The sequence below is a fragment of the Azolla caroliniana genome, unplaced genomic scaffold (assembly GCF_043228905.1).
Source record: "Azolla caroliniana isolate FFs.n. ecotype wild unplaced genomic scaffold, voAzoCaro1.0.p SCAF_6, whole genome shotgun sequence".
In the NCBI taxonomy this organism is placed as follows: domain Eukaryota; kingdom Viridiplantae; phylum Streptophyta; class Polypodiopsida; order Salviniales; family Salviniaceae; genus Azolla; species Azolla caroliniana.
The window spans coordinates 12,743,498-12,754,837 of NW_028230441.1; the positions used below are offsets into that span (position 1 = coordinate 12,743,498).

Consider the following 11,340-nt stretch of genomic DNA (forward strand, 5'->3'; position numbering starts at 1 on the left):
AGGTCAAGAGTCACACCACTACTCTCTACACATTAACTATGTGTCATAAAATCATATTCTATGTTTTGGCTCAAACCAAACCGAACCGTTAAGCCATGGTTTATTGGTTCAAAAAATAATAACAATTTGGTTTGCTTTGGATATTTAATAAATAGTTTGGTTCCAGTTCGGTTTAGTTCTAAAACTGGGGATTATGGGTTTATAGGTTTAAATGGTTTGGATTAAAGGTTTATAGGCTTTTGTTTAACTTTTTTTTCACCTTAACAGTTTAGAAAATTTAATTAGTTTAACTTAAATGTTTATTTAATTTAATGGTTGATTTAAAGTTTCTTTTATTGATCTATTAAATTTAACTTAAATGCTTATTTACTTTAATGTATTTTTGTTTATTTAGATTTTTAATTAGTTTGACTTAAATAGTTAGGTTTAAATATGTTCTTAAATGGTTCGGTTTGGTTTCAACTTTTCCCTAAATGGTGTGGGTTTAAATGGCTTACGAGTATATAAACGGTTTGGTTTGGTTTTTGTTTTATATAAACGGTTCACTTTTGATTCAGTTTAGTTTCTTTACCTTGAAACCGAAAAGAACCAAAACCGAACTGTGCCCATTGCTATCCACAACAACAACAAGAAGGAGAAGAAAGGAAGTGAGAGGAAGATGTCTATAGTTATTTACATACACACACACACTCTCTCTCTCTCTCTCTCTTTTTCATATAGATTTTGTATATATACCCACCTTGAAACATCAATTTACCCATTAAACCCATCGTCCCTAGTGGTCCGCCTCATAATACTTTGTAAATAGTACTATACAAACTCAATTGTTCACCTTTTTGTGTGATATTGTAATTAACATATTGGTGCAAAAAATGCATACGGTATGTAAATTATCCTTGAAAATTTCCAAATATCATCGTAAAATAAGACAAAAAATGTGAACCTAATATTCAAAATTATTAGATTAGAAAATCCCCAATACCTAATACTTTTTCCTTTCTTTTCGTCATCAACTATTCATGCTTTCCCTGAGGTGCTTACAACAGGTGATATTTATATATTTTCTCTTGTTTTGTAGGTTTCCCTATTTTTTATCATTATCTTGGGTTGATGTTGGATTGATAAACCAAGTTCTTAACATCAAGTGATCGATGGATATAAAACAATTTGGCGTGTTGGATAAAGTCGAGAAGTATAGTACGGTTTATAATAATAATTTGACTATGGTCTACACAATATAGATGACATCCATCTAGGCTTTATTTATATGTAACAAGCACACTTATCTAACACGTGTTCTGCTTACACATTGCAAGGCATATATACGTGGTAATCTATGGGATAAGCACTTATAACCTATACATGAAACCCAATATACAAGCAAAGCATTGCCAGGAAAGTGTAATACAAACATTTTCTTTCTTAATTAATTAACCATGTTTGTTAGGTTAGCTATGTGATTAGGAGAGCGGCATCCTAACATTTCAAAACAATTGAAGAACTTAAAAGAGTATGATCGTGTATATGCCTACTAACCTTTTAACTTGATAAATTTCAAAAGTTTCTTTCAGTGCCGCATTACACACATATGTTTGTTAATATTCTTCTTTGGGATTCTACTTCATATTGAGGCTTCCCACTAGTAGTAATATGAGCTATTATGATGCTAAGTTGGGGGAGTTTTCAAACTTTCTTTGGGTGCTTTTAAACACCATAATATCGTCCCCATTATGTATAATAATCCTTTCCTTCCATTTTGTCTGTATCTGTTTTGCTTTATGATGGATGGTGTAAAGGTCGATCGAGAGAGAAAGAGCTTTACACAATAATAATAACATGAAAAAGCAACGCCTGAGGATGGATACACTACTACTACTACTACTACTACCACCACCACTTTCCTTTACTTTTTGTTCTTGTATTTTGATTCCTTTTGCTTAATTCTTTCCAAATCTCCCCCTTTTCCATAAGACATCTCAATTCCTTCTTCTACAAAAACATTTCTTCATATCGGGCCTTCCAAGCACATCTAATTTTGAAGATTTGGTACCGATCTCTGTTCTTCTTTGATTGGGTGAGCGCTTATTCCTTCACAAATAATGCTTCGAAATGCTCATGAAAATGTCCTGTCTTATGAGTTGGATCTTTCGTTTTTTCTTTTTCAATCCACATTACAATCGCCCATCAGCTCATCATAATTTTAAACTTTTACCTGAAATAATGCTCCAATCGTCTTTTCAGGATTTTGATTATCCGTATCTTTAAATAAGGCTTAATCGTCTTTATTTTAAGAATTTCAATGGCATACTACATGCAAATGTCTGTTTCGTGACCTTGGGTTCTTCTTCCTTTGCACAATTTCAATTATCTATTGGCATCTTATGACTTGGGCTCTTCTTTTATCATTGGATCTCGATCCATCCGAATCATCCTTTTCATAAGTTTATATGGAATTATGCTTCAAATGTGTGTTCTCTGGTTTGGGCTCCACTTTTTCTCTTCAATCTCAGTTCCCAGGAACATCCTTTTTAAATGGAATAATGCTTCAAAATGTGTGTTTCTGTAATTTCTCTCCATCATTTGTCATTCGATCTCAATCCCCCAAAGGCATCTGTTTAAATCTTCATTATCGAATTGATTTAGTTTAGATGCCTTCTCTAGTAATAGAGTTTTAGCTCGGTAACTTAAATTTAGGTCGATAAGGTTCAAATGAATCAAATTTCTTCATCAGGGTGATATTGGGCTTTCCTAGTTATGAAGATAAAACTTCAAAAGGCTAAATCTTTAGAGAAGGCTTGAGCTCTAAGTTAATTAGTATATGTTGGAGTGGCAATACAAAGTTGGCAAGGATGCGAGTAAAGATTCTCTTTTTATGCTTACTTTTGTGGATATTGGCCTGTGCATTCACACCTTTTAACTAGGGATATGATAGTGGGGAAATGGAATTTAGCTAGTTATTGACTATGCAATCTACTTGGGTTTGATTGTCAACCAGGCAGAACCTAAACTATGTTAACGTTATGGGTAGAAAGTTTTTCAATCTTGGTTTGATAGAAAAGGCAACCATATTATGTCGAGCTAAATTATTTTGCTTTTTAGGATCTAAATCCATTTGATGCATTAACCGCTCAAACACAAAGCAATCAATTCCTACCATCAGATAGAAGGCAGAAGTTGCAAATCATAAGGAGAATTTTGAAATCAGCTCAGATAGGATCATGCAGAAAACTTAATAGCCAGTCGATCATAACTTGTTCAGTTTACTAGAGAATTCAAAATATACTAACGTTATTATTGCATAAATAATTCTGTTGTGAGGAATTTCCAACCTTCCTCTCTGATGAACACAGTTGATCTCTCTGCATTCCTACTGTTTTGCAATGCAGATAATGCGGAAATACTTTAACATGCTGTGCTAAGCAATCATAAAAGTACAAAATATCTGTAAAATGTACCTTGTAAGTACACAACGCAAATGGATGGTATGCTATGTAGGTGTCAAAGGGTAACGAGATTACAAACTTACAAATTACTACGTAAAATTAGGAACCAATGATGGTACACTAAAACAGGTGGCAATGGGCAGGCATAGCGACACAAGATAACCCATATTAAGCAGAAGAGATGCAATCATCCTATTCAGAAGAGAGATACAATTGATGTTTTGATCGAGCAATCGAGAAAAATACAACTTATTAACATGTTTTCAGATGAGAGAGTTGGGCATTGTTTATTACCCTACAACTCCTAAATGAAGTGACTATGTGGGGGGGGGGGGGATAAAGTAACAGCAAAGAGGGATCAATGCCTTGCCTGCCTGGACATGGAGAAATATTGCAACTAGTTTAGAAAGTTAGTTCTTAATGTGCTCTGGCGTGGACAAATCTACTATCATCATCAAAGGGCCCAAGAAACAAAGGAATGCTGCAGTTGATGTGTCCGTGTTTGTTCCCGAAGAAAACATGCATGAATAAGAGAACCATATGTGTAAACTGTCTGCACAGTATGAGATGAGATGATGTAGGGCCCTGACTACTTAGTGCCTTGTTTGAGGCTTTCCTTTTTTTTGCCTTTGTGTTTGTTTGATGGTTCTTTCATATTCTCTTGTATGGTATGCTAGATGGTTGTAATTAACTCGAACACAGGGTTTCATAATGCTGATGTTGATACATACTCGTTCTTGTGTAGCGAGGATGCCTCAGGTATGCCATGTAGCTGCAAATGTCCATTAATTTTGCAAATTCTATGTAGGACGGAAAACACACAGACAGCATTTGGATTCACAGCTTCAATTGATAATAAAGATGGCTGCATCCAACTCTGATGAAGAGGGTTTGGAAACCGATGGTGTGTCTTCTATAGGGGCTGTTGAGGAGGTAACTATTCATCTCAGCAGCACTCTAACCTGGGGAAAGACAGACAAGCGCTTTGCAACAGGTGGAGGTCCACCGACAAGTGTTACCTTCATGAGTGCTGAGAATGCGACACGTGGTATTGGTGAAGCAAAATCTAGTGACATTCGGGGTGATTCAACAGAGAGTACAAAGAGTAGCTATAGCCAGGCCAGTGTCAGTACCTCAACAAGCGAGGAGAGTGTTAGCACTAGTCTCATGGGAGGCCCCAATAAGCTCCACAAGGCTAATGATGCAAGGTCGGATGCTATTGATGCCATATGCATGCGTGATGGCCGTCTTGGACTTAGCCATTTTAGGCTGCTCAAGCGACTTGGGTGTGGCGATATTGGCAGTGTTTATCTCTCAGAATTGAGCGGTACCAAGTGCTTGTTTGCTATGAAGGTCATGGATAAAGGTCACCTTGCTAATCGGAAAAAGCTCATACGAGCTCAGACAGAAAGGGAGATATTGGCATGTTTAAATCATCCCTTCTTACCAACTTTATATGCGCATTTTGAAACTGATAAATTCTCCTGCCTGGTGATGGAGTTTTGTTCTGGTGGGGATTTGCATACACTTAGGCAACAACAAGCAGGAAAGCATTTTCCTGAGCGAGCTGCACGGTATATACCCTTTTATCCTCTATAACACTGCTCAATGTCTCTCTATTCTTTGTATTGAATAGCATGTACTCTAAGAAAGCTAAATGGACAGCTGAATCTCCAGAGAGCTCACTGAATTGCTGATATTTTATATTTTTCTTTTGCATTTTGATTTCTTCTCAACAGTAAGACTGTCAAGGCTCTTCTTGGCCACCTGTAACAAGTGTTGGGAAAAAGGTTGATATCCCTCTTTTGTGTCAGGGTAAATGCATTCGTTTATTTATAAAGCTTATGTAAAGTAATTGGAACGGTGTAAAGTGGGTGAGAATGAGACAGTAGATGTTATTGCTGCATCTTCAGGAAGATAAACATACTGTAGGTCTAAGATTATGTTTTATCTCCTCATGAAGATACACCTTGCCCTTCATATTAGAAGACTTTCAAGTCTTAGACATTGAGAATTTTGTCCAAGTAGTAACGAGCTGCTGAGGTTTATGGTAATCTCCCCTGAGAGTGCATATGCCTTAACAACCACCTTAAATTATTTTTGACATGCCTGCATGTCTTCCTCTCTTTTGGGTGTTGGTGTTTTTTTGTTTGTTTGTTTGTTCCTTGGTTTTTGACATCAGGGTCCATCACATCCAAAGAAGTGAATGCAATTGTGGTTCGTTATCTCTATTTAGGAGCGAATCCTGCGCACACAGATCATCATTTCTTTCTTGTATCTTAGGGTAACTTCCTTCATAACGTCTCTATGGGTACCAATGAAATCATGACTGATGATGTCAATAGTAGATCGCCATTTCTTGGAAGATGTAGAACATATATACAAGTGTGCACATAGTAAGTGAACGTTTATTTGTTAATCTGTGTAGTAATCAATCTATGAATATTAGCACACCCATAGCAGGGTTGGTTTTGCATCAAAGAATATGTTGAAACTAATTCCAATCTCTAGAGGCTTACTTGGATAAAGAATCGATAGTCATCTTAAGCTTCCCAAAAGTGTAGTTTGTACCATTTAATGTATATCCACAAAGTTGTGATAATGTAGGTAGTGTAATCGAATTAGTAGTCGTAGCTGTCTATGAAGCGAACCAGTTGTGTCTCCTGTACTGTTTGATCCTTAGATCTCCATGGCCTCTATATTATGCTGAACATTTTTGTTTTGGTTGTGGATATGTTGTTGGTAGGTTTTATGCAGCTGAAGTCTTGATGGGGTTGGAATATCTTCACATGCTAGGAATCATTTACCGAGATTTAAAACCTGAGAACGTGCTTGTGAGAGACGATGGACATATCATGCTTTCAGATTTTGATCTATCCTTAAGGACTTCTGTTACCCCAACTGTAGTGAAGTCAGTGTATAATAATAACTCATGCAATGTATCAAGGGGCCCTACTTCATTGGATTGCCAACGACCCTCTTGTATGTTACCATCGACTTGTGTGCAACCTTCATGTTTTTTACCGAAAGTTTTCAGTTCAAAATCCGAGTCTTTGGAATCCAAAAAGAGCAAAAATGTTAAAAATGAAGTGCAGAAGCGAGCGATGCCATTTCCGGAGCTTCTAGCTGAACCGACAGGTGCCAAGTCTATGTCTTTTGTTGGTACCCATGAGTATCTTGCCCCAGAAATAGTAAAAGGTGAAGGGCATGGAAGTGCCGTTGATTGGTGGACTTTCGGGATTTTTCTCTATGAGCTCTTATTTGGAAAGACCCCTTTTAAGGGACCAGGGAACCAAGCCACCCTATTTAATGTAGTTGGGCAACCAATTAGATTCCCTGAGGCACCTTGTGTTAGCTTGGTTGCTAAGGATTTGATTCGTGGTTTGCTTGCAAAGGAACCACAACAAAGGCTAGGGTCGAAAAGAGGTGCTACCGAGATCAAACAACACCCTTTCTTCAAATGTGTGAATTTGGCGCTAATTCGATGCGCCACTCCACCGGATATCCCCAGACCCTTTGATATATTGGAACCTTTGAGGAAAACGACTTTGAATAGTGGTAAAATGCATAGACAAGATGGTCATTACAACCAGAAGCCGAAGGAAGGCATCAGAATGGGTTCTAATGATAAATACTTGGAATTTGAGTTCTTTTAATTGTGGTGCATGTGAAACACGTATTTTAGCAAACTTAATATGTTTGCCTAATGCATTTACAAACATGTTAATAGTGGGGGTTGCACTAATGAATTAAGAATTGTATCATAGAGGATGAATTATTTTGAATCAACTTGAAATGCTACTGGAAAACGATAGTTTATAATTGAATTGTATACGTTGATATATTGTTGGATCAGAGCAATTCTTTGAGCCACCTTTGGGGTTTCCATTATTTTCCACAAATGCCCCACAAATCTTGTAAATTTCTCTAGTGCATTTGGTCAATGAGAAGATCCTGAGATGTAGTTTTAGCAACCGAATTTTAGGGACATTTGGGGAATTAAGAAAAAATGCAGTTGTATTTCAAAGTTGCTCCCTTCACATAATATACATTAATTCGCTATTACATAAATATAATATGCTTCATGCAAATGATTTTCATGGCATGGCAAAGAGGTCTTAAAGATGCTCCCCAAAAGAATAAGAAATGTTCATCACGTTGTGTTGTGTTGTGTTGTGCCTATTATGAATACAAGTTTGAAAGTTATTGATAATTGCTTTGGAATTTTCACTTTGTGAATGATCATAATCTACAAACATAACAGGGGGCCATACTTCATCTGCGAATTCGATAACTCTACAACTACATCCATATATCATTTATGGGACCAAATAGCTCCATAACTTTGGCATCATTGCATCAAATAGCCATTGATGGTCACATACTAGTCCAAAATTTATTCTTGTGAACGCCTACAAAATGCATTTGTTCTAACATAACCTTAAAAAGCTCAAACTCCGTCCAAGAATTTTTCTGTGAAATTGTTGCTTTTGTTGTCATGAAAACACTACTAGACCACAACCAATTCCATGAACTCGAGAACTAATCCAATTGGTGATGATGATGGGCATGAATATAGTGTTGCGGGCCATTCTAATTACAATGGGAAGTAGCAGTGGTGGTAGTGTTGTTTATGACTACTACTACTGTTGCTGTTGTTACTGCCAATGCTTCAAGCCCCACCTGCACCGAGCTCCAACATATAGAGTGGTTACTCTATCCCCTCATTTGATGACCATCACACTTTCTGCATTGACTGATCTTCGCAATACAATACCAAGAGAGAGAGAGAGAGAGAGAGAGAGAGAGAGTTGACACTAAAAAAATATCCATTTGTGAGATAACCTTAGGAAGGAGTCTATCTCGATCTTCCATGAATATTAAAAGATACATATCTACAAGATAAACTTAGGAAGGAGAAGAGATATTTCCTAAGGTGTTCATGAAAAGGTTAATCCCAGAAAGTGCTTCGTGGGGTATGTAGTGTGAAACTATGCTACCAGTTCTACTTCCGGGACAAGGCTCTTTCTTTATATCTCATCCACATAATTTATTGTCTGAGAAACATAAGATATTTTAATATATATCCCACATATCTGCATCCAAATTTCTTTCAACAGTTGGGTTTATATGCACAGATCAACTGCCTTTGGCCCAACAGCCACATTTGGTTCATCAGATATGCTGCATCGTCGAATCTTCGAGACTGTGCATACAAATTTGAGAGTGTTACAAATGATGTTGAACCTTTGGGAGAGAGATCATGAGCCCGCTTAGCTGCGCATTCTCCTCTCTCCAAATCATGCTGCGCTTGGCATCCACCAAGTATAGTTAGCCATGATACTGCATTGGCACTCATAGGCATGTTCGAAATTATATGCTCAGCAAACTCTAATCTCCCTACCCTTGTGAAGAGATCAATGAGGCAGTTATAATGATCCACTGTCACACTAATGTTATCTTGATGTTTCATACAGCAAAACACATGAATGGCCTCCTCTATCAGACCACAATGGCTGCATGCAACAAGAATCTCGGCATAAGCCACCTTGTCTAGAACATGGCCTTCATTTAGAAGATGCTGAAAGTGAGAAAAAGCTTCGTCCCCTTGCCCATGTTGGGCACATGCTGCTATCTGTGCAGTCCATGAGACCAGGTTTCGCATGGAGAACATATCGAATACCTTCCTAGCATCATATAGGCTACTGCACTTGCTGTACATGGTCACAAGCGCATTTTGAACCATAGGGTCTTTCCCAAATCTAGTTTCAAGAACATAAGTATGTGCATGCTTAGCATGAGACAAGGCTAGTTGGTTTGAACATGCTGAAAGAACGCATAAAATGGCTGCTTTATCAACACCCATTCCTTCCCATTGCATCCTTTCAAACAGCAGCATGGCCTCTTTTGCATAGCCTTGTTCTGCATATGCTGCAATCATGGCCGTCCATGAACACTCATTTCGTTCAGGCATTCCAGAAAAGATCATGTATGCATGTTCTAGATAACCACATTTCCCATACATGTTCAGAAGGGCGGTCTCTACAGTCATCTCTGAATCTTTCTTGCTTCCGACAAGGAGGGCATGTACAATTTTGCCCTCAATTAAGGTTTTTCGATTAGCGCACCCCAAAATTACATTCACAAAAGTGCAGGTCATGTATGGTAGAATTCCTTCTTGTAGCATCTGGTGAAAGAAGTGAAGGGCAGGTATTGTCATTACAGCATGCTGGCAGCTATGTGCAGAAATAATAGCATTCCATGTCAAAAGATCGTGTTCAAAGCTCTCAAAGATATTATGTGCATCGTGGAAGCTTCCACATTTGGAATACATGTAGATAAGGTTGCTGGCAATATTGTCATCGGTCTCTGCGAACTCACCACCACCATCATAATTTACAATATGCACATGCAATCGTTTAGATTGCTTCAAGTCTGTGTGACCAAGGATAGGCAAAAGGGTTCGAAAAGTAGCTCGATTTGCTAACACACCTTCTTGATTGAGGTGATGAAAAAGGTGAAACGCATGGTTTCCATCATTATGCTTTATATACGACACAATCATAGCATTCCATGAAACCACATTGCTACGACAAGGCATTTTGTCAAAAAGGTTCCTAGCTGTCCTCAATTCTCCGCATTTCCCATACATATTTATGAGTGTATTTACCAATACAAGATCATCATCAAGCTTGTTCTCTCCTCCTATGCAGCTCAAGCGAGCATGCATTTGTTTACCTTGGTATAGAAATGTACGATTGGTACATGCAGAAATGATGGTTATGAACGTTACATTGTTGGGAAGTGCATCTTCCATCATCATTTGAAGGTAGTAAGTGATCGCTTTTTGAGCTTCATCATTCTGGACATAACCGGAGATGATAGCATTCCAAGTGGCCTCCATCTTCTCATTCATACCATCAAGCATAAAACTTGCATCTTCAAGATGAGCACATTTTACATACATATTGATGATAGCATTCACTAGCACCACGTCTAACGGTAGAAAATAAACAACTATGAGGATATGAACATGTCTACCAGTGGTGAGATCTTTCATTTCTGCACAAGCTGAAAGAATACTTGCTAAGATGAACTCATCGAGTTTAGCAACTTCTTCAAGAAGCATTCGATGGAAGAGGCAAAAAGCTTCACTGAAGAATCCATGGCGTGTGTGTGAAGAAATGATGAAATTCCATGAGAATTTGTCTCGAAATTCGGACATCTTTTCGAAGAGAAGGTACGCATCTTGCAGTGAAGCACAACATCCATACATGTAAAGAAGCAAGTTTGATAAAAGCTTGTTACGTTCGAAGCCATGCGAAACAAGGAGAGAGTGAATATCTCTTCCACTAAGAAGAGCCTTTTCTTGAGCACACAAACGTAGAGAAGATGCCAAGGTGAAGGTACTTACCTCGTGATGATCGGCAGAAGATGTTGTTTTCGAAAAGGGTTGTCGAATATGGGTAGTCCTAGTGGAATAAGAAGTATAGTGGATCCGAATTCTCAAGCTGAACCAGAAGAAGAAGAAGAAGCATGAGTTGGGCTTCTTAAGTAATCTTGGAAGTAATGATGCTTCAGGACACAGAGGAGGCACCATGCAAAAAGTTCACTCGTGCTTCACATTCTTAGCTTTTCTTATGAACCGATTCTTCCACAATCTCTCTCTGCGATTGGGGACGATCATGATTCATGATAATGATGCGTCCGTCTCCCACACTCATTGCTGGGGAGAGATTTGGGGCCAAACTCTCCCAAGAAAAGACAACCCACACCCAAAAGACTACCACCGCTGCTACTACCACTACGACTAGGAATCGGCTCAGCTCAAGCCTAAACCGAATTGTTAAACCGGTTTAGGCAGTTCGGTTTAGGCTTCACCTACCTTAACCGCCCG

At 38.2% G+C, this 11,340-nt stretch overlaps 2 protein-coding genes across 2 annotated transcripts; one reads left to right on the plus strand and one right to left on the minus strand.

Annotated features, from left to right (window-relative positions):
• Positions 1–1,955: 1,955 nt before the first annotated feature.
• LOC147863152 (serine/threonine-protein kinase D6PK-like) lies at positions 1,956–7,143 on the plus strand. Its single transcript, XM_087320672.1, has 3 exons — positions 1,956–2,074; positions 4,189–5,017; positions 6,190–7,143. The coding sequence occupies exons 2-3, from the start codon at positions 4,305–4,307 to the stop codon at positions 7,097–7,099; spliced, it is 1,623 nt and encodes a 540-aa protein (XP_087176798.1). The 5' UTR covers positions 1,956–2,074; positions 4,189–4,304; the 3' UTR covers positions 7,100–7,143.
• A 728-nt stretch (positions 7,144–7,871) lies between these two features.
• Positions 7,872–11,098, minus strand: LOC147863153 (pentatricopeptide repeat-containing protein At3g16610-like). Its single transcript, XM_087320671.1, has one exon. It carries the CDS (start codon positions 11,041–11,043, stop codon positions 8,557–8,559), a length of 2,487 nt encoding a protein of 828 aa, XP_087176797.1. The 5' UTR covers positions 11,044–11,098; the 3' UTR covers positions 7,872–8,556.
• Positions 11,099–11,340: the final 242 nt, after the last annotated feature.